The 25,000-nt window shown below is 39.9% G+C and overlaps 1 protein-coding gene across 1 annotated transcript in view; it reads left to right on the plus strand.

Moving 5' to 3' along the window:
- Window positions 1-18,053: 18,053 nt before the first annotated feature.
- LOC142097880 (aldehyde oxidase 1-like) overlaps window positions 18,054-25,000 on the plus strand; it is a 128,749-nt gene continuing 121,802 nt past the window's right edge. The window contains exons 1-2 of the mRNA XM_075180107.1: window positions 18,054-18,160; window positions 19,640-19,697. Of these exons, the coding sequence (XP_075036208.1) occupies window positions 18,107-18,160; window positions 19,640-19,697 (112 nt within the window). The 5' untranslated portion in view covers window positions 18,054-18,106. The remainder of the gene's footprint in view (window positions 18,161-19,639; window positions 19,698-25,000) is intronic.

The following is a 25,000-nucleotide window of genomic DNA, read 5'->3' on the forward strand; positions in this document are numbered from 1 at the left end:
GACAACACACTGTTCGGCATGCAGGGTCCCGGTAACAGCATGCACGGTACCTGTGCATCCTCCTCTGTCTCTGCTCCACCCTGCTCAGCTAACACATCAACGATGAGCTGTAAACTCTGCTCCAGGTTGGCAATGTCTCTCAATGTTGCAATGGTCTGCTTTAGATCAGTTAACTGGGCTTCCAACGAGACCAATTGCTCACATTTCTCACAGAGGTATAAACCTTGGAACACTTGCTCCAAGTGTGCATACATATGGCAAGATATGCATTGAGTGAGATCATCAAGCCTGCTACTACTCATCTTATTATGGCTAACCTAACTTCTTATAGCCTACAGTGAACTTGAGAGTACTAACCTTTGCTAGCCACTTACCAGATTAAACCCCTTCCTGGATTCAACTCCTTACTGGATCTAACTCCACACTTTAAACAAACAGCACTTGAAATCAGACAGCAGTGAAATCACAAGCTCAATGAAATCGCTTACTACCTCCTGTTACTTAGTTAAGTGTTCAAGGTACCCGCAGGAAGCAAGTAAACTTTGTTTGATTAACAGATCACAACTTAAAGGTTTTTGTATTTTAGCTTGAGATCTCATATGAGCTAGTTCACTACAAGAGCCAAATGTTTATTACAAATATTGAATTAGTAGTGAACTATTATAGTGACCATACAACTACTAATGAATGAGTATAAATAATGACTATATAGAACGCATTTATATCATTAGAAGTAATAGGTAAAAATTGCTACTGCTCCACCATGAATTGGTCCACTGAGATCAGCCAAGTATTGATGAACGAATATTACTAGATAGTCATAGTCTTCGCAGGACCCAGATAGAGACTCTACATATGCAAGATACTCCATGGGTGATGATATCGCTTAGTTATAAGATCCCTGATGGTCTGTCTAATTGCTTAGCATAATCTGGCCATAATAAGTGTTAAATTACAGGAACATCACGGTTTAGCAATCTGAGGTCTGGCCCACCATTAGGCCTAGAAATGTTCCCTCGGATTAAACAAGGATCGCCATATATGACCTAAAACAGGACCCAAGCGAGGACTGTGCTATTTGTTGACTAAACTATAATGGAAGAGACCCTCGAGCCCTGAAGTATCTGACTAAATATATAGTTCCATAAGTTGGAGAGCTCTAAGTAAGACGTGCTAATTTTATAAGTGTGTCAGACAACTCGTGAAGGCTTTTGATCTTCAATGTTGAGACATCATGCGAATAGACCAAATGTTAGGTCCAAATGATTGCAAAGTTCGTTGTGTTTATTGATTTTAATAGGAAGGAGTGGCCTCGTGATCTGGGAGATGGCTGGTCAGTAGTACTATTTTTTCATTGTTGATGGGCTGCCTCCCAGGTCAGGATGCAAATTGCCTAGGCTGGCGACAAAGCAATAACTATACATTTGTTTACTGGTCTAAGAAGGTCGCTATGGTTAGCAATTAGTTTAATGTTTTCTAAGATGATTGAACACAGATATTTATCTGAACTATAAGTGAAGTATATTTTAAGTACTCCAATGTTTCCTTTATACAATTTCCCTTCCCCAGTTGAATGTTATTTAAATTGCTAATACAGATACTAACTGGTTTGTAATCCCTTGGAATCCCCTCCACCAAGTGCCCCCTTTCTGCTACGCTACCACCCCCCACACTTCCCAAGTACACAGGATGTACTGGTTCTATTGTTCGGAAGACATGTCTTGCCAGTCAAACTGTCTTCTCCCCTTAGACTTCCCCCCTAAATCCCCCCTTACATACTTTTCTTTTTCTTTAGCTTTCCTGTCTCAACCTGGTGTTTTATTTTATCAATTCAGCTACCTCAGCCGGTCTCGGTCAGATTATCACTGGTATCAGCCATGAATCTTTCGATTCTAACCATTAATGTTAATGGTCTTAATACTCCGCAGAAACGCACAATATTGATTCAATACCTTAAACGACACTCTCCGCAAGTTGTAATGCTCCAAGAAACACACTTTAAACTAGAGATGCTCACTGAACCCCGTGTTTTGGTTTTGGTTTTGGATCTGGATTACCGTCGTGTTTTGGTTTTGCCAAACCGCCCTTCCGTGTTTTAGTTTTGGTTTTGTTTGGTTTTGTTTTTCAATTTTGTTTAAAAATCAATGTTTTTGGGCATAAAATAACCAAATTTAGTGCTCCAGCTGTTTCTTGGATAAGTAATGTAATTGTAAAGCTAATAAATTATCAAAAAAACTGTTTAATTTCTGGTAGGTCGTCATTAATTCTACACACAAACCAGATTGTCTTTTTCTCCATCTATGCATATTGGCAATGCAGCCATCGTCTTTGGGTGTATATTACACCCTACACTTATAGTTAAATATTAATTGAAATGGACAAAGGCAGTTTGGTTTCTGTCTCTCTAGGCCCCCCTCCACTTGTTGAAAATGAAAAAAAATGCAGCCGTTATAGACTGTACAATATTAATTGAAATGGACAAAGGCAGTTCGGTTTCTGTCTTTATAGGTCCCCCTCCACTTGTAGAAAATACAAAAAAATTCAGCCGTTACAGACTGTACAATATTAATTGAAATGGACTAAGCCAGTTTGGGGTCAGTCTGTGTATGACACCCTACCCTTAATGAGAAATTGCAAAAACAGCAGCCTTTCAAGGCGGTACGAGATATAGAAATGCCCCAAGTCTCTTTCCTCTTTGGGGGTAGATTGCACCCTACACTTAAATAGAAAGTTTTAAAAACATGTTATCGTCATCATCTTCAGCTTCATCCTCATCAGTGTGTACGTCATCATCACAGACTATCAATTCATCGCCGCTTGAATCCGCCATTAGAGAACAGTCAGTGTTGGATGTCTTTGATGGTGAAGGCCTTCCTTGTGGAAGACGTAGTTCATTTTTATAAACATCATTTTTTCCACATTTTTGGGAAGTAACCTTCTACGGCGATCACTGACTAAGATCCAGGCTGTGCTGAATACTCGTTCAGAGTACACACTGGAGGGTGGGCAGCTTAGGTTTTGCAAAGCAAGTTTGTACATGGGTTTCCAAATGGCCTGCTTTTCTTCCCAGTAAGGAAAGGGACTGTCTGACATTTTCATATCAATTACCTCTTGAAAATAATCCTCCACCATCCTTTGCATGTTAATACTCGTATTGGATGGAGTTATGGGCAAGGTCACAAATTTTTTGGAAAAATCCTTCAAAACCAGCCCAGATGTTAAACTGTTCTGGTCTGCTCCCTGCATCTTCCCTGCTTCTTTTTTGAAAATTTAATTTTTTACGAGCAGCAGCTGCTTGAGAAACTGAAGGAGGACACAACGCCAAGCCAAGGCCCATTTCATCAGACAGCTTGCTGAGCAATAGCTCCTTGCAAAAGTTCACATCTCGCTCATTTTGAAGCAAAGACTCAATGTAGGTCTCAAACCTTGGATCAAGCACAGTGGCCAAAACGTACTGATCCGAGCTCAAGATCTTAATAACTCGAGGATCATTGTGAAGCAAATTAAGTACTTGATCTACAAGGCCAACATACTTTGCGGAATTGCTTGCTTTCATCTCCTCCTTCAGTTTCTCAAGCTGCTTTTCCAATAGTCTAATTAAAGGAATGACTCAAGCTAGCAGAGTCTGCACTCACTTCACACGTCACAACTTCAAATGGTTTCAGCACCTTGCACAGCACTGAAAGGATTCCCACTGTGCAAGAGTGAAATACATCCCTGCTCCTTTCCCAATGTCATGGCTTGTGCAATACGCTTGGATGGCTTTGCGCTGTTCCTCCATCCTCTGAAGCATGTATAGGGTGGAATTCCACCTAGTTACCACCTCTTGTTTAAGTTGGTGGCAGGGCAAGTTAAACTGTTCTTGGAGCTGCTGCAAACTCCTACATGCTGTGGCAGAATGCCTGAAATGGCCTGAAATTTTACGGGCCACCGAAAGCATCTCCTGCACCTCACGGTTATTATGTAGGAAGGTCTGCACCACCAAGTTGATGGTGTGAGCAAAACAGGGAATGTGATGGAATTCACCCAGCTGTAATGCTCGCACTATATTGTTGGCGTTATCAGAAATGGCATATCCTGGGGAGAGTCCAAGTAGTATAAGCCATGTATCATTCACATCTCTTAGTTTGCATAACAGATTGTCAGCTGTATGCCTGTTAGTGAAGCCTGTGATACAAAGAGTGGCCTGCCTGTGACAAATGTTACATAGTGGTGTATATGCTGCTGCTGTTCCTGCTAGTGAAGGCGAATGACCAACCCAGTGGGCTGTCACAGTCATATTGACTTTGGTTTGCCCACTCCCACTTGTCCACATATCTGTGGTTAAGTGGACAGTGGGCAGAATGGCATTTTTCAGCGCAATCTCTACATTTGTACACACTTTTTGGTATAGTTGTGGAGTAGCTTTACGGAAAAATGGTGTTGCGATGGAGTTCTGTGACACGGACACAAAACCTCAATTAACTGTGAAAAACCAGCTGCGTTTATTGTGGATATTGGACTCAGATCTAACACTAACATGGCAGCCATGGCGCCTGTGATTCACTTGGCGACTGGGTGACTGCTGTCATATTTGCTTCCCCTAGCAAATGATTGTTTCACAGTTAATTGTTGAAATGTAGGACTGCTCTTTTTCTTGGCCTTTCTCTGGGCTGACGATTGACCCCCAGCAGCAGCAACAGCAGCAGCAGTGGGACTAACGCTTTCTTCAGAGGAATCAATTATAGTGCAGGAGTCATCCAGCCTTACTAAGTGGGATGCAGGGCTAACTCTGAGCGCTACTGAGGATATTGATGAGGATGGTGTTGTGGGTGTATTTTGTAGTTGTCGGGATGTAGGTGACCGAAGGTTCCTAGCTGATGATGGAGTGCTTGTTATTTTTTGGGAAGAACTTTCAGCTTTTCCCAACACTTTGCCATGAACTCTCGTCAAATGGCGTAACATAAACGAGGTTCCAAGATGGTTAAGGTCCCTCCCTCGACTCACTGTGGCTTGACATACACTACAAATGGCTATAGAATTGTTGTCTGGATTTGGGTAGAAATAATTCCACACATAAGAAGTGGATTTTCTTGTTTTATGCCCAGGCATGACAATGGCCTTTTTGTTGTCACGTGCCAGAATTGCTGCCACTGGTGCAGGACTTACACAAACAACCCCATCCTCATCAACATCCTCATTAGCGCCCTCGTCACCTACACAAATCTCCCCCTCATCCTCTTCTAATTCTAAAGTGGCATCCTTAATTTGTGTATCACCGGCTACACTCGGGCTGTTCAGGCAAAAATCAGCAGAACTGCTGAAAGGGCCCTTCTTTATGGGTACACTAACAGAATGCTCACGATTAGACCTACCACTGGTGGATGTACTCTCCCCAACGATTGGTGTCATTTCTGATTCACAGCATACATTATCCTCTAATGCCTTACTGTTTTCTTGCAGCTCGGCTTTGACGCTTAACAGTAGTTGTGCACCACTTTTAGACTTCAAATTACTTGGTCTTGCTTGGTCACGAGTGACTGTACAAGATGAAGGCTCGGTAACATTTTTGGATCTGCCACTAATAGAGAAAGGCGAAGGCCTCATTCTTTCTTTGCCACTGCATGTGTAGAATGGCATGTCGGCAATTTATTTTTTTATCGGCACTTAACTTTTCCTCAGTTACACTTCTTTTTCGCTTCAACACGGTAAAAAATGTTTTGGTGTGTGTTGTTTTCCCTGATTTAAAGAGAGTATGTACTTTTACATCGCATATACCAGATGACGTACTGGGAACACTACCATCAGGACTGGTGACAGAACCTGGTTGCTGATTCTGCTCATATGTGGACTGCTTTGCATCCATTTTAATGAGCCCAAAGCACTTGTAGTGCTAAAAATTGTATTAGATAGATACTGCTGACAAATATGACTTTTTTTTGACAGCCAGAAAAATTATCACACTGGGGAATATGGGACACCCCAAAGCACTTGTAGTGCAAAAAATTGTATAGATACTGCTGATAAATATCACTTTTGACAGCCAGAAAAATTATTGTTTCACACTGGGGGATTGGGGACACCCCAAAGCACTCGTAGTGCAAAAAATTGTATAGATACTGCTGATAAATATCACTTTTGGCAGCCAGAAAAAGTATTGTTTCACACTGGGGAATATGGGACACCCCAAAGCACTTGTAGTGCAAAATATTATATTAGATAGATACTGCTAACAAATATGACTTTTTGTGACAGCCAGAAAAATTTGTGTAAAACACTGGGGGATATTGAACACCCCAAAGCGCTTGTAGTGCAAAATATTGTGTTAGATAGATACTGCTGACAAATATGACTTTTGACAGCCAGAAAAATTAGTCTAAAACACTGGGGAATATGGGAGACCCCAAAGCACTTGTAGTGCAAAAAATGTAAAAATAAGCCTCCTCTATCCTTCTGTCTTCCTGCTCTAACAATTGCTAATAGAATTTGAATTAATAATAGAATTGAATAGATTTGAAATGAAAGAATATTAGAAAGAATAAGGTGTACAATTATTGCTTTGTACCTGCGCTAATACAGCCTGTGACCTAACCCTGTTCTCTCCCTCTGTCAAATGGCGATGGATTGCTGTGGAGGCTGGTATTTATGCTTTTCAAATCTCGCGAGAACCAAGCTCAGAAATACGAATACGTCACGATGACGTTTTGCCTCGATTTCGATTCCGAATCGGCGGGAGAGTACTGGCTTGGTACTCGGATAGGCGAAATTTGGATGGATTCAGATCTCGGGGAACCGAGCCCGCCCATCTCTACTTTAAACACACTCACCCAAAACTGCAGTGTAGACAATACCTGCATGTGTTCTATTCAACCTCTTCACAGAAGGTCAAAGGCACAGCAATCCTTCACTACACACTCCCGATGACGGTAGAGACAAATTATGCGGATCCCCAAGGTCGATTTATTATTCTAACAGCCCTACTTTCGCACACCCCTATTACTCTAGCCACGGTTTATGCACCTAATATCTCTCAAAGCGCTTTTTTCTCTCACTTTTTGCCAGACTCTCACAATCTAAAGTGGGAAAGGTAATAATAGGAGGGGATTTTAATACAGTTTTAAATCTACGGTTAGACCGTTCGCAACCTATATTGCGATGCAGGAGTGCTATTCGTGAAGGCTCTAATTTACAGTCGTTACTTACGCTTGATAATCTCTATGACTCGTGGAGGGTACTATACTTTAGCGACAGAGCTTATACGCATTACTCGATGCCACATGGAACATATTCAGGACTAGATATGATCTTTGTAGACGTCAGCATGACACGGAGTGAGATAGGCTAACATCATTCCAGTTCCCTGGTCCGACCATTCAGCTATGTTCTTGCAGGTTGATATTCTGCCACAATTTGAGCCATGGTAGCGTTGGAGACTAAATGACCATCTGTTTCTAAAGAAAGAAAATCTCAATAAGATAAGAAAAGCTTTAAGTGACTTTCAAACAGACAATAGTCCAGAAGAAACCGCTCCTACTGTTAGATGGGAGGCCCATAAGGCAACTATTAGGGGTTGTCTGATCAGCCTTGCCTCCTATGATAAAAAGGTAAACAAACAAATTGTAGCCAACTTAGAGTCTCAGATACAGGCTCTTACTATCCAGCATCAGAGATATCCCAAACGTACAACATATCTTAAACTACTAGCCCTGAAAGGGCAATTAGGTAAATTACTGGCTACCAAGGCGGCGAAAACACTTCAATGGCTACAACAGCGTTTTTACGAGAAAGGAAACAAGGCCGATACGCTGTTAACCCGTAGGCTCCAGAAAAAGTGCTCGTGCAATCGTATTGTAGCCATAAGAGATGAGGCACAACAACTCATATATGAACCCCAAGCAATAGCAAATAGATTCTGTACTTACTACAGCTCGCTATATAACCTTCCCGCACCAGTAGACTCCCCAGACATTTTCAGTAGACGAATACATGAATACCTTCAAACATGTTCTCTCCCACGTCTCACGGATGCGCAGTTGTCGATACTCAATGCAGACGTTGCGATGAAAGAGATAAAGGAGACTATTAAGTCACTTAGAAACTCGGCCGCGCCAGGACCAGATGGCCTCACTGCATCGTATTATAAAACATTTGCGCCTGATATGGCACTGATGCTTCTTTCACTTTTCAGGGCAGTGCTAAGTGGTGAAAGCTTTGAGAGGGATACCACCAGAGCAGATATCATTGTTATTGCTAAGGAAGGTCGTGAGCCTAATTACTGTGAGAACTACAGACCTATCTCTCTGCTGAATGTAGATCTAAAACTATTTGCTAAACTGATCGTGAACAGGCTGGCTCAGGTGATCCCTGCCCTGGTACATCCTGATCAGGTGAGATTTATTCCCGCTTGACAGGGATCGGACAATACAAAACGAGCAATCAATCTTATTGAAACAGCTAATTCAAAATGCACCCCTGCTCTGGTGGTCTCCCTCGACGCAGAAAAGGCCTTTGATAGGGTCTCCTGGCCCTTCATGAGAGCCACTCTTGAGGTAATGGGCTTTGAGGGTCAATTTATGACTGGCCTAGCTTCCTTATATTTCAATCCCTCTGCTAAAGTATGGGCTAATGGAGCTGCGTCACCGGTGTTTCAAATCACCAACAGCACACGACAAGCATGTCCACTCTGCCCTCTGTTGTTCGTCCTAACGATGGAACCCTTAGCCTCTCGAGTTCGGGCCAATGAAGCAATCACAGGAATCCAAACGGGCAAGACCGATTATAAGATCTCCTTATATGTGGATGACCTCTTACTGACAGTCACTAACCCCCTTACCTCTCTCCCTTCCATACAGAAAGAACTTAGTGAATATGGCGAGATGTCTAACTTTAAAATCAATATGGACAAATCTGAAATCCTTCCCCTTAATCTACCGCCCCACCTCCTGGAATCTCTGAAATGGCAAACGAATTTCAGATGGCAACTGAACAAACTGAAATATTTGGGAATCTACTGGACACGTCAATATAGTCAGCTATATACCGCTAATTTTCCTCGGCTCTTGAATGTTCTTAAACAAAACCTTGAGAAATGGAATAAGCTATATATCTCATGGTTAGGACACATGACAGCGGTAAAGATGAACCTAGTCCCACAAATTCTCTATCTATTTCAGATGCTCACTATACGGGTCCCCTCGTTGGCACTAAAAGCCCTTCAGAAACAAAAGTGTGCGGTTTGTTTGGGCGGGCAAACGACCACGGATCCAAGCTCGCATGCTTCATCGTCGGACCTCCGAGGGTGGATTGTGTCTTCCAAATATTTCTAAGTACTACATTGCGATGCACCTGACCCAGCTAGTTCTATTTCACTCTTCACCTGGCACTAGGCTATGGGTTGACATAGAGGCAAATACCATACAGTTGCTTTCGCCACACACCCTTTTGTCCACCACTCCTTTCGCTTCCATCTTCTACCCGTTTCTCACTCCAGATTTGGGACTATAGTACTCGTGCCTTTCAGTTATTAGCTAATCCTGAAATTATGTTTGTGGAACAACCCGGCCTTTCCCCCTGGACAGCAAAAATCCTTTTCTCAACACTGGTTTAATCGCGGGCTCTGGTTTATGACAGACATAGCACCCATGCAAATCTTTTCGGAATTTGCAGACTTGCAGAAAATACACAACAGCCCCTATCAATGTTTCTATCAATATCTTCAACTAAGGCACTTATTTCAATCTCTTTTAGCGTTCAAAACACTCTACCAATTAACACTTTTGTCGGACTAGGTCTCCACCGACCGGTTTAATTTCAACATTTTATAGTCTTCTTGTGGCATTTCATCAACCTATTAAGGATCGATACGAGCTGAAATGGGAGGAAGACTTGGGAATTGAACTAGAAATTGATGATCGGCCCGAAATTAGGACCCGTATCGCTAAAAGCTCTATCTGTGTGAGGACTAAGGAGAATGCGTATAAGCTACTTTATAGATGGTACCTGGTCCCCACTCGTCTCAAAGCTATATTCCCAGATGCATCCAATTCCTGTTGGAGGTCCTGTGGGCAAGAAGGCTCTTTGTTACACATTTGGTGGTCCTGCCCTAAGATGGTCAGATTCTGGTAAAAGGTACATAACTTAATCCTTAGAGTAACCTCAATACAAATCCCTCCATGTCCTTCTTACTCGCTTCTGCACAGGCTAATACCTGACACTGACAAACATGAAACAGCACTAGTGAGCCATATCCTTAATGCTGCCAAGTGCGCGATAGCGGCAAGCTGGAAACACATAGAATCCCCAACGATACCCAAAATAATAAATAGGATCTGGCAGACTTATCGCTGCGACCACATCACAAGTATACTTAATGACCAACCTAACAAATTTCAGAACACCTGGCAACCTTGGCTTGCGTCTTACGGAGTAGAACAATCAAACACCTCTTGAGTTAGATACTGATATCATAAAATTAATATCAAATCTCATAACAAATGGCTGATATTCATTAAGACACCGGGTTGAGCACATTTCTCTTGATTGTTTCCTTCTTTTCTCCCTTCCCTCCCTCCCTCTCCATGCCTCTTCCCTATTGTCTCTTCTTTTGCTTTCCTCCCTTTTGCCAACCTGTTTGTCCTCCTCCTCCATTCTTATTTTCTCTGGTTCCCCTCCTCCCCCCCTCCACTTCTATTTTTGATGTATTATCTTGTTAATAACAAAGTTCTTAATAGCTTTATATATTGATTGAACAATATTTGCTTTAACCTATATGCTGTTAAAACTTGAAAAACTTTTCAATAAAATATGTTTAAAAAAAAAAAAGAAACGTTATGAGATAAAATGCCATCTGTGAGTGAGACTTGTTTAAGTGAATATATTTGTTCTTTCAACACGGAAATCACAGAATCTGGAAATATGTGTGAATATTTGGTGACGGGAAATTCTGTTGAGAAAATGCTGAGTGATTTGCAGACACAATGTGAGGTGTCTAACGAGAGTACTCTTATGAGAGGAGCAGTGTTGCTTTCAAAATGGCTTAATGCCTGGAACCTTTAGAGAGGTCTGTTTGTTATTCAATGTTTGTAAACCTGGAAAACACATTAGAGTCATTCAAGGGGGCTGTACTAGGTGATGATGAGAAAGCAGTGGCTTTGAACACTCGCCCAGGTCACGTCACTTTGACATTCCCTGTTTGTGAGATTAGGGACTGCCCCTTTGAGGAAATCATATTTTCATGGCATGGAACGCATAGCGTCACAGTTAAGCTACACAGAGAAACACGTAAATAAGTGTCTTAGTAGCAGCTGTTCACTGCACAAAAATGTTTGCTGGTTACCTGATAATGGTGTACTAAAACTGACAAGCGTGTTACATGCAATAACACACACTGATTGGGAAATGTGAATTAATGACAGTTACTGTAATCACTAATGAATAAATGTTAATCTCTATGCAAAAGTTTTTTTTCTTCACAGAAGGTCTCCAGCTACAGAGAAAGACCCTTTAGGCTATCCAGATTGAATATATCCAACTTCCAATGAATAGAAGTTTGCAATATGTTTTGGTCTACAGCCACAACAAGCATAAGTAGAAACTAATGAAGGATTTAACTAACATAGACTCTGCTGAGTAATGATTACTGTGTTTTGGAAAGAGATATTAGACTTTATGGGCTATTTGCATAGCAAATGCATGAACTAGGTGGTTTTTCTGTATGTTGTAAGGCATGTTTTGGAAAAGAAAAGGAGAAATGGACTAACATAGTTGAATATGAAATAGTGTTTGGGTTTGTTTGCTTTTTAACCAAATTTTATATTAGATGGTTTGAAAGAAAGTAATGCAATGTAATGTCAAATTATGGTAGATAACAAAAGGTTTTTATTTTTATCCTCATAACAGTTTTGAGTCAATCAGTGTTGTAAAGACATTCACTACAAAGTTATACGAGCAGCACCCAATTGCATAAAAGCAATAGCTGCAGCTGCTTTAGTGCTTGAAAAGATTATAGATATTGTGCTAGGACACCCAGTTACCTTAATGGTATCACACGCAGTAACATAAATGTTAAACCAAGCGCAAACAAAACATTTGTCACCGACCAAATTTACTAAATATGAAGATATACAGCACAATGGACAATCCCTCCTAATGTGAAATAAGTGACATATAACACTTGCCAAGCGCACTGTGTATTTTCTCCGTCCCTTTCCTTTTTTCCTTACCCATGAAATCCATAGTTAGGAGACAAAAGGAAGCCTCAGTACTACTGCCAACTGTGATCAGTGCAGAAACCAAGAACCTTTTCCTTGGATTCCACAGGCTCCTTACTGAAGCCTATCCTTATGAAGAAGCTCAACTAACTCCCAGTAATGTTACACTTAAACGATTCACAATGTTGAATCCAGCTACATTATTTTTGCATGTTTCAAAAGATGGGAGGACACATCAGGGTTCCTCTAGCGATCTGGTGGAAAACCCAGTTTGACCAAGAAGAAAGAACACACACAAATTTTTCTGAACATTTTTTGAACATGATTGTATAGAACTAATGAGACAAGAATCTCTGGTTTTATCTGACATTAAAGATAAACCATTGCCAGATGCAGACATCACTCTTTTTGTAGATGGTTCACGCTATTACATAGATGGTCTTCCTCATACAGGATGTGCTGTAGCCACATATATAGAAATAGTAATTCAACAGACTGTACCGAGTCACAAGAAGCTGAACGAAAGGCCCTGACACTTGCATGCATATATGCACAAGGACAAAAAGTAAACATTTACACTGATTCAAGGTATGCATCTGGAATTGCACAGGACTATGGCCCCATATAAAAAAGTAGGGACTTTTTGGGTTCAGCAAGCAAACCAATCAACATGCTGAACATACCAGGGCACTGTTCACCACATTTCAGCTGCCCTCCAAACTGCCAGTGATGAAGGTGAAGGCACACGCAGAGACACTACCCCCGAAGCTAAGGGAAATAGACTGGTAGACCAGGCTGCACGAGAAGCTGCCATAGCCCCAGTACCCCAAGGGGAGTATGTCTATTTACATGGTGACCCCTGACCCCAAGTTTGACTGAACCACACTCCAAATTATGCTGAGACAAGTAACAGAGAATGAGAAAAAGACTTGGGCAAAACATGGAGCACTATAAGTGCAAGGAGAGTGGTGTAAAGGTCAGGGCTGTCTTTCCCATTGGGCACGATGTGTAAAAAATCCTGTAAAGAAAAAAAACAAAGAAACTTACCTTTTGCGGTTACCTGACCGTTTAGGTCCGGCTCACTCCCTGGTCCTCTCTTCCATGATGCGCTCGCAGTGAATGTCGGGCGTGATGACGTCATCACGACCGACATTCACTGCGAGCACAGCATGGAGGAGCACAGCGACGAAGTACAGAAGAGGATTCAACGCTTCGCGATTGAAAGGTAAGTTAAGATATATATATAAATTAGATATGATCCTTTTTTTTTTTACTTATATATTTATATTGTCGAAGTCGTATAATTGGATGAACGAAAGTATATTGGTTTAATATTATTTTGCCGTACGATTGCGAACCGTACGCCACGTAACACGTGGCGTGGTGCGATCACACGGTAAAATACGCACGCACACTCTCGCATTACAACATTTAGTTATTTATATAATTCATATTCATATTGGTTTCGTTACACTGTAATTTATGAGCAGATAATATTTGGTTTATTAGTAGTATATATATATATATATATATATATATATATATATAATGATTATACGTACACTTCAGTGATATTCAAGGTTCAGGTTATAGGAAAGGCATCATGCCTAGTGTCATATTGAAGCCCTATTCATCAGCAGCTGTCCGGTGCAGTCGGCGAAGAGATCGCACATTGCATACTTTAGTTATTGATATTAGGGAATAAACCTTTGTATGATGCTGGCTATGAAAGGAGCAGACCCCCTGGAGAGACAATCCCCACCTTTGGATTCCTTAGATTGAATCAGCCTATGACCTGTTTACCCTGGACCCACCCAACGTCTGGACCTATAGAAACAATCTACGTCATCGCTATTGTTCACTATGTAACACTGTACTGTATATAATCATAGCTGCACTCCCCCTGGCTCTGTCAACTGACACAGTATTCTAAACAGATATACTGTCCACTGGGTCCCGTGGTTTGCGCAGCGAGCGCATGCGATAGCATCGGTATGTATTTATCTATTGGTATTGGCTTTACTGTACTGTATCATAATATACTAATGTATTGAATTGTTGACTATTTACATCTGCTAAAATAAATCACTTTGTGCTTTGGAAACACATACAATTGATTGGGCAATGCTTATTTGAAAACAATAGAATTACTTTAATAATTTGGGGGCTCGAAGGTGAGTTACGTTACCGGCAGGTATGGAACGCTTATGGTATTCGGTTCCTCAACAAAGGATGGATTGACGGACGCGTCGCATAACAGGAAAGAACGCAATGTGTTTAAGACCTGTGGTTCACTTGGTTCACTTTGTGTTGCGAAACCGAATGTCCGTTGTTGCATAGACTGAAGGAACGCTAATTTGAATCTAGGGACTAGAAAAAAAAATGTTTCTTATTATTGTCGTTTTGCGTTTTAAAGGGTATAGCATTGCATAAGGTATGTGTACTTCCTGGATAAAGTATGTGTACTTCCGGTATTGTTGCCACGTGTGTAAACAGTCATGATCATAGTCTGTTAGCTATGCATAGTGTAATCACTTGGTAAAATCTCTGAAAGGATAGTGCCATTGTTTGGGAAATTTATTTTCTGTACAGAAAACAAAGGTTATGTGTGTGTATGTGAATGTTATTTATACATAAAGGCAAAAGTATACTGGTAACTATAGGCAACTATAGGTTTTTACACGTGTGCCTAATACTAATCACAATGTTCACAGATAACTAGTATCTCTGAGCAGTGCGGTTGGACCGCATGGCAGGGCCGTGATTAAGTATTGGGAGGGCAGTGTGGAACTATTTAAAATTGATAGCGCTTTGGTTCAGGTGTGTGGTAAAAAAGGTGACCTGACAACAAAGGTTCTGTTCTAGGGCTGAGCAGGATATAAAGAAACCTTTGTGTGAGTGGTGTTCTGTTCTAACAAAGAGCAGGTGATAAAGAGACACCACAGAGTATGCATGGCATACTCAAAGCGAAAATAACAGGTTTTCGCGGCATTCCCAAATATTAATCGCAAAGCTTACTGATAGTTAGTATCCGTAAGCGGTGCGATCGGACCGCATGGTTGATTTAGTACAGCTGTGATTGCGACTTGGGAGATGTGGGAGGAAATACGCTGCAACCACTGATATTCTTGATTGATATCAGTTGCTAACAGTGGTAAAGTACTCAAACTAGGAAAGGCATTGATATTTTTAAGGGGACGTACCTGTTGAAACCGTCCAGGGATAAAAATCTCTAGTAGGTTCTGTTTTGCATAGCGTTGAGAAATAGGTTGTTTTTACAATGGATACGAAGCAAAAGCTAGAGATAGTTCATGTTGTGCTACCTAATGAATGGCCGGTTGGTTCGGCGAAGTATGTTATGTATAATAAATACGGTGCGTATGCAACGGCATACTGCGACAAATGGGTCAAGATGACCCGGGAGTGTGTGAAACCTTTCCCAAACATAGGTAGTCTTGACTCAGAGGTGTTAAATAATGTTAGAGATAAAGTAAGGTTGATCAAATCAACAAAAACGAGAATTGAACATGATGACTGTTTAAAATTGTGGCAACAAGAAGGGTACACGTGGCAAGGAAGCGTGTGCTCAGCTGAAGTAAGGGTACGGGAAACAAGCATTCCGGAAGTGTGCGTTGCAAAGCGTGGCGAACTGAGCGCAAACACGCCCCCGACAAATTCGGTCGGGGCGGACAGTACAGCCAATACCAAAAATGTAAAAACTGTAACTAGTAAGTTGTATGATATCTTAAGTAATGTTTTAAAGGAAGAAGATGTACCCACAGTCATTACAGCCATTGCCCATGCCAGTAACATACACAGACAAGGAAAGGGAATGGTTCCACCAGCAGGGGCAGTAGCTGAAATTGGTGAGAATAATGTAAAGGTTATCAAAGGGGGAGACATTCATTGTACTGCAACAGCGATTCCAGCAACTAGTTCAGAACATAGTGATTTGGTAGGCTTATATCCTGTCCGCACAACAGCAGTTCCCAATGGGAAAGCGGACAGAGATGGTGTAGTTCCCATGAAACAGGTAGCAATGTATTTTCCATGGACTAAGACGGAACTATTTACAATTATGTCTGATTTCCCTGATCCTAGTGTGAGAGTATAAAATAATTGATAGTTATTAAGATGTACAAATATATGGTAAATGCCTTAAAAAAGAACTATATATAGGACTACGCTTTGAAGGAAAAAAACAGATTCTTCCTATGGAACAAGACAGCAGCAAGATGCCAGACTGAAGCAAGCAACTGGCAGGAAAAGCATGTAATGCTGAACAGAGGATGTGGGCTTATATGTATATTTGCTGAGCTAAAGAGATTTCCTTATATGTCCTTGTTGTTAACCAGTTAATGCTGGTCACTATGTATAAATAAAGGATCAGTTTGTATGGACCCTCAGAGCTGATTTTGAAACTGCAACACCTCGTTTGTGTTTTATTCTTCACTCTCCTGTTAACAGCAAAATACCACATAGGAAATCAGGTTATCAGAGATCGATAATGAGGGCACCAAGCCTTGGTACCCCGACACTAGAAAAGATTTGGTCAAGTGTCAGAAATTTATTAGACATTTAGGTAATGCACATGAGCCTACTAATAAAGATTGGCGAGTGTTGTTTAGAGCTTGTCTTCCTCTCGATACTGATATACAGAAGTTCATTAAGGATTGTACGTTGGAGAAGGATAAACCCTTAACTGAGGATGATAATCAGGATAATATTGGACGTATAATCACAAAGTTAGCCATATATTTTCCAGTGACAATGGAATGGGACAAAATATTAACCATCAAACAAAAAGGTAATGAGATTACAACTGATTATTTTTCTAGGGCTATAGCGGCCTTGATTAAGTACACAGGGATATCAGATATAAGGGAAGATCCACATCATAGGGAGGTAGCTGTTGCAGTACTAATGGACGGCCTCCGGGAGGATCTAAGGACCTGGATACAAACCTCTTTTCCTAATTGGAGAGGTCTCACGGTAAATGATATTAGAGAGCAGGCTGCACTAAAAAACTAACACTCTCTTCACACCCACATCACACTTTTGCTTTTACTAGTGAAGTGAAAGCTCTCACCCTATGCAGACTACAGCATGCTACCACTTCTAGTTGTATTTTATGTATGCTTCTTTAAATGTGCACAAACATGAGCCTGGCAGGATTAAGGTTAGTCATCCTTGGGGCAGTAGATCTTTTTGCATATGTTCTCATAATAATGTACCATGGGATTGTGGGGTGGGTTAATTTGTATGTTTCTTTTTGTTTCGTTTGTTATTGGGGGAACTCAATAAACAACAATTTGTTATAAAAAAAACACACAAAAAAACTTGCACTACAAATTGAAAAGCTTTCTACTACTACATAGACAAAGCATATCCATTTTACTGTGTAGTTTTGCCTAAAATGCATGCAGTTAATATTGCAAGTCACCACAAGTTGCAAGTCACCACAAATTACTATCTAGAGACTTGACCCTCCAAATCTCTAGATAGTAAATCTGGCCGTTTGGAGCTCAAAACTGCATGCGAACTGCAGAATGCTAAAAATAAAGGCAAATTGATTTGTATTTTTAGGGTTGTTTTTTTTTTTTTTTTTTTTCATAACTTGCAAACTAAAAGACATGTTAAAGTACAATTATAATCCTAAAATTTTGATTAAAAATGTTACCATGGATAAAAAAAATAGAGAAACTATTTTCTACTACATTGTGTAGAACGATTTAGCAGACTTGTCATTTCTTGAAACCTGATGACCAGTTTGGTGAGTTTACAGTATTGCCAAATGTGTTTGCCAGCCTCCAGCCTCCAGCACTTTTTTTTTTTTTTTTTTAAATATTGTAATACACCTTGCTGGTGTCTCAAAATTTGTCAAACAAATCTTTGCAGAGCTTGACAGACCTACAGAGATGTCTTCTCTACAATCTTCAGATGAGCTGATCTTCTATGTGAATGGAAGAAAGGTATGTTTGTATTCATGGTTACATCTCAAGTATTGACATTTTGTTAGGTATAGACTGATTTTGGATGAAGAACAAACTTCAAGCACTTCCTCCATTTGAATGTGTTTCTGTTTCTTTAAATGTCACTGACATAAGGTGTATGCCTATTGAATTGTGCATTGCTCTGATCACACTTTATAATTCTTTAGATTGTATTAGGCTGCATACAGTTGACTTTGCTCTAATGAGCTGTGATCAGCAAAAAGAAAAATATATATTTCTTTTCTTTTTAAACTTATTTTGATTTTGTTTTTTTGAATCTGGAACTGAAAGCCCAAGTCTGGGCTTCCAGTTCCAGTGCACTTCGTGAGCTGGTGTGCTGGCACACGCATACACTAAAGCACCCTCCACTGTCTTTGTAAGAGTCCTCTTTCCTCTGCCAGGCAGTTGAGCAATGCTCAGTAGGTTCGGGAGAACTACCTTAAATTCGGGAGTCTCGTTGATATTCCGGTAGAGTAAGCATGGGTAGGGTACAATATCTACCTCATATATTACAACAATTGTCACCAATGCAGCCCAGATGCATTACTCAGGGGTTAAATAATTACCAAGAAAAACACAAAGATAAATACCAAATGCACACTGTAGGAATCTAGAATTTATTTTTATTAAATCACTTTTTATAAATACAAGACTTTACTGTGTTAAATGTGTTTTTTGTTTTTTTTCAGTCCTAGAGTAGAGGAAAGCTCATTTTTGCAGGCTTATAGGCTGGTTTCCCTTTGATAAATAGACCCCCCTATATGTAGAATAGGACCGTGTGGTCTAAAAATGTATATTTTCCTCCTGTTTTAGGATGGAGGATAATGACTGTGAATGTATTAATATTGCACTATATTTTATACATGTTGGCATGTGTGTGTGTGTGTGTGTGTGTGTGTGTGTAGCATACATAGCTACTGAAGAAGAAAATTATCTATTGTTCAGTCAGTGACCTAGCATGTCGAACGCTCTGACATTTGGCAGCATATTGTAAGTAGCTTCTGCATAATTGCAGTATTGTCATGGCAAGATTACAAGATATTGTTTTGTGTGGCTCCTTAAAGCAGCAAAAATGGTTAGTAAACATATATGGCTGCCAGACAGTCAGTCTGCTACAGACACAGGCTCACTGTTCTCGGCATGTCATGTGATGGAAGAGGGGAAAGGAGGATTTCACAGTGCAGACAGAGCTCAGGGGCATATTCCAAAGTCTCTCTGCTCACTATATCATCTGACTGTGGTTGCTATGATAGTGCAGACTCCTAAATCACTGACAGCCTGATTGGGGGAAAAAAACAAAGGAAAGTTGCAAACACCAACATTCAAGTCCTTTTTTAGGGGATTTCAGGGGATTGCTGCTTTAAAATATTACTTCTCACTGTTTAATTTCACCCTAACACTACATATGGTTTTTACTCAAAACAAATTCTGGACAGTACTAACGTGTTTCTTTTGTAGATGGTGGAAAAACATCCAGATCCTGAAGTTATGCTGCTTCCCTACTTGAGGAAGAACTGTATCCTTTTACATAGTGGAAGACAATGCAATTATAAAAAATTATTTATGCTCCATTTGATGTCAATTTCATGTATCATGCAAGTTTTTAATTGCTGTTCCCAGACCATAATGTAGTTTCTGGGTTAACTGGTTTGTTTTTTGTAATGACAATTTTGTAGAATGTTATTACATTGTTTCCCAGAAGTGTGGATGTGCTGCAGAAATGTACACTGAATGTAATGCACAATCGCAAAAATTGTGGACAACAGGACAAATGACATTTTGTGACATCACTAATCCATTTATCAGAGAATGTGCCACTTTTTATGGGAAGCGCATGGATTTGCACATCAAGATGCGACAAATGTGGCTATGTAAATTTTTGCTCCATCTGGTAGGAGGGTCAGCTTGATGAAACTTTGCACCTACATATAAACAGGAGATTTCATTTTGAGGTTATTTAAATGAGATTCTAATGTTGGAAAGGAGCATTTAGGAGGGCATTCCCTGGTTAGCAGGGGGCTGCAGAGCCTTTTCTGAAGGTCCCATTGTGGACTACCTTAGACTGGGTCACTGGGATACCTGCTACCCTTTTTTTTTTTTTTTAAATTGCTCCTAATAGGCTGAGCCAAGTATCGTGAAACCACCTCCGCCCTGGGCTAAAATTTGCCAGCAAGACCCTCATAGGTGAGAGATCAGGGACATACTTTCAGTGGGATGCATTTTGCACCTTCTAGACTTAAAATCTTAAAATGTATCATAGTAACATAAGTAATAAACAGTCCTGTCATCAGATTACTGTTTAAAACCTAAGTTAAGCTGGAAAGAGCAATATTTTAGAAGAGAAGTTTAAATTAATGAAGGGTATGGTCCTAAGGTGGTGGTAGGTCTCCCCCCCCCCCCATAGACTTTCTAGCTAGAACTGCACTCCCTTATAAAGTCACTTTTCTGTTGGCAGTATCAAAAATGGAACGTGTACACGGTACATAAATAAGCATATTTGGACAAACAAAACTACACTGCAGTTGAGCACTTTTTCCATTCATCACTAATAAGGGCCATTTATAAAAACTGTTACATGCCTATATATACTTTTGTTCTTAATTAGTCTTATAAGATACACTAACATTGTATGTGTAGGATTTGCACTAAACCATAGCAACCAATCAGAGGCTTGCTTTTGTTGTCTAGCATGCAGTATACTAATGAAAGTTAATTGCTGATTGGTTGCCGTGGTTAAGTACAAACTTTGCACTTTAGTGCAATGTATTAAATGAGTGCTATTTTGCTTATATTTATGTGCTATTGATGTATGCATAAGGATTAAGGCTCTGCATACTGTGCAGGCGTTTCCCATGCTGCCTGACTACCCCCTTTTATCCATTACGCAACTTCATCATTATTAATTTAGGTAGTGCCACTTATTCCACAGTGCTGTACAAAAGAACTCACTCACATCAGTCCCTGCCCCATTGGAGCTAACAGTATAAATTCCCTAGCACACACAGACTAGGATCAATTTTGATAGAAGCCAAATAACCTACCAGTATGTTTTTGGTGTGGGAGGAAACCCACGCAAGCACGGGGAGAACATACAAACTCCACACAGATAAGGCCATGGTCGTGAATTGAACTCATGACCCCAGTGCTGTGAGACAGAGGTGCTAACCACTAAGCCACCGTGCTTAGTAACATTTGGAAGTGTGATGTACGCTATAAAACATTAAGTCACACTCATCATTCTGAGATCTACCAACAAGATTGAAAGATTACTTTAGAATCCTAGTTGCCTTCTCTTCCAGAATGTCCAAAATAAGTGGGAGATCTCCCAGACTATCTAGAGCAGGCAATTCTATTGGAAAGAGCGTACTTGTTGCATGGTGGGCAGGGACATGACGCACACGATGTCAAGCTCCATCCACAACAGTAAACCTTGACACTCAGTGGGGCCTGACCACTTCATGACGCAAATCACATCAGAAAGCACTGCCCACCTCCTTTTCCAACTTCACTGCTGTAATCTGTCAAAACAGCCCTGTGCAGGCATTTTCCTTGGAAACTTCCCGATATAATTTAATATAAAAGCAAACACTCACTGTGCAAAGTAAGATGTTCCTAGATCTCAATGATAACAAGTAGCTGGCCCAAGCAGTTCTTGCACTTCAAGCATATTTTCTAATTGCGCTCTTTGATAAAGAACTGTGTGTAGACAGACTACACTCTCCAAATTAACAATTGCTGCTGCTCTAACTAACTTTTTCTATTAAAATAGGAAATGTTAGTGCCACATATTACAATTTGTTAAAATATAGAAAAGTAGTGCAGAGTATGTTTGTTTATACAATGTGGGCAATACCCTCTTGCAAACAGTGTGTACATGGAGTGCAGAGGAGGTGTGTGTGTATATGTATGTGTGTATATATATATATATATATATATATATATATATATATATATATATATATAAATGTTTAGCCATTTTGGCACCCTATTCAATCGGGTGACCAGTCAGGCTGTAGGTTGGCCTGGTAGTACTGTGTAGATATGATTATTACATAAGAGTGATTAGTGTATTCTCTGTATAGCGCTGCAGAATTAGTGGTGCTATTTAACTAAATGATTAAGTTAGGAGCCAAGTTTTCCTTCTGACCAACAAAACAAAAATTCTGTTCTGTTGGGAGGATTGTTTTGCAATAGGGTTTAACCTGTTATAATGCCAAGTTACTGTCTATTTACTTTGACTGTATCCAGAGGGCATGTACTGTATTTAAAAAGCAAAAAGCAGGACTGCAATTGTCAATTTGATTGTGTTCTAGGCATTGGCAAAATAAAGGTTTCCCCTGTACAAATGAAGTGTCTAAAGCTGGGTACACAGTACAGGGTTTTCAGCTGATTGTCAGGCCAAACGAACAATAAATAACTGTTCAGCCCGATATCATGTTAGTGTGGACGCTCCTACGATGAACGATTATCGTTCCAAAGCACATCGTATCATTTTTTTGTGCAGTCCCCCCTCTAACAACAAACTAAAAATCACATTCAATGATGGAAGATAAATCTTGTAAAATGTTTAGTGTGAACACATGAATCGGCTGCTGATCGGGACTTTTTTCTTCTTCAATCATTTCTAAAATTGTTAACTATATCACAACAGGAGAAATTTTATGTAGTGTGTACCCAGCCTAACATAAATCACTCTGATTTATGACCTGAGGAGTTTTGTGACTGACTGGCACCCACTCAAATCAGGTTACTATCCTGGGAATAAAAGGAAACCAATGCCCCATGTGTCTGACAGGGCTATTTTGCAGTGGCAGCCATCTAAATCTTCCACACAGATTGAGTTTTCAAGTTGGACAACATTGTTCTAGGAGAACAAAAGGTTAATGGTACAAAGGTGAAAAGTTGCGTTTTTGCTTTTTAAAAAAGTCTGTGGGCTTAGACCTATATTATAAAGTTGTTGTTTTTTTTGTTTTTATATACAAATCATGATTTTTGACATTCAGACAAAGGTTAGAACCACTATATTATGAAGTTTACCTAAAGATCTAAAGCGTCTAGGCAAGGAATTTAAACCAAAAGTCACAATTATGGGGCACTTCACTAAACTGCAAGTAGTGAGAATGTCCCAATGTAATTGTGCAAATTTTAGAAATTTTCAGTGAGTTAACACCTCTATTAAATGAAATTCTTCACTCCACACATTAGCATAATTGACGCTAAAAAAACAGATTTCATGACTGAAGTCCACAAATGCCCATGAAAAACACATCATAATAAGGAAATTACAATATTTAAAATTTCACTTGACACATTCGATTCTTTTTTTTTTTTAAACAAGAGGGGCTTCGTATAAAAGGTATTTAACTGTATGTAACAGATAATTGGGTGCTATTTCACCTGCTATCATTTATTATGTATAATACAGAAATATTTAGCCTGCTTAAAAGTATGTCCCTTCACTATTTATTTTGGGCTCTATTATAATACAGATTATTACAGTGAAAAGTGCACATTTTTTACCATTGTAAAATTACTAGTTTTACCATTATTTTATCACCATGGTAGATGAGTATCGGCGAAAAATGTCCAGAGCAATAACAAAGGACAATGGGGAAGCATTTGCTAGTAAAAGATATGGCTAGAGCTTCCTATCCGTTGCTTAAAATAAATAAAACCTATAAAAAAATTTAGATTAAAAATCTAATTTTCTGCATGTGGCAATATCTACATTCAATAAAAAAAACTTTCAGCATAAACATTTAGTGCATTTTTTTTTTGCAGTTTCTTTCTAACACAATCCCCAGAAGGCTTTAACAGAACAGATATTTCCAGGAAACTTGATAAATAAACTTCCCCATGCAAAGGCATAGGCAAACCTTTACTATCAAGTATTGCTGGCAGTAACCCCTTTATAAGTCTGTCTGTGGGCTCTACCTATCCACGGTCTAAACATTGCACTAACAATAAACCATACACACAATAAACACCCAGACACATGAACTGTAGTAATAACAAACGCTCAATGCAGTAATGATAAACACAAACTCCACAATAATAGTGAGGACACACATAGACACTGCCGTAATAAACATACTGCAGTATTAATAAAACACATACCATCTACTAGATATACTGCAGTAGCAATAGTCAACCTTTTTCTAATGTAAATATATTGTGCAGCGCTTTAGGTAAATGTTAATTCAGTCACATCTGTCCCTGCCCCAAAAAGTTTAGTCTAAATGCTTATGATTCTCCTTATCACTGTGAACAGCCCCCTAATTTGAGCTGAGCCTGGTGCTGGTTGCCTCTTCTGCAGGGGAAGGGTCTGATTTGGCAGTAACCAGCCCACGTTTCTAATACAGTCCCCTCTTGCTAGTTATTCACACTTTTTTTTCCTGTTTAACTTTAAAGGTATGGCCGTCGACATAATCAAGTTTGACTGCCACATCTGTATGTCTGAGCGTACATCGCCTTCAATCGCATCTGCACACTGAACTTTTAGCTGCATAATCCTTAGGATACGTGCAACTTAAAGTACAAACGTGAAATGTAAATTTGCAGCTATAGGTTTACACTGATGTAGAGCCTGCACTTCTGCGTCCTAAATGAGTCGCCATACAAGTACTAGCATGAAATGCACGTTGTAAGGCTCCTTTCAAGTAGACTAGTATAATTTTGCACGTCAACACTGTCCTTTTCTAATGATCATAATATCTAATCTATATCCTGTCTATTACAAGCTGAAGTGCTCTTGTCCCATAGGGTATTAGTGTTTCCATAAGACTCCCAGAGCAACAATTCCACTCTTGTGAACGGTGC

This window comes from Mixophyes fleayi, chromosome 7 (genome assembly GCF_038048845.1).
Source record: "Mixophyes fleayi isolate aMixFle1 chromosome 7, aMixFle1.hap1, whole genome shotgun sequence".
In the NCBI taxonomy this organism is placed as follows: domain Eukaryota; kingdom Metazoa; phylum Chordata; class Amphibia; order Anura; family Limnodynastidae; genus Mixophyes; species Mixophyes fleayi.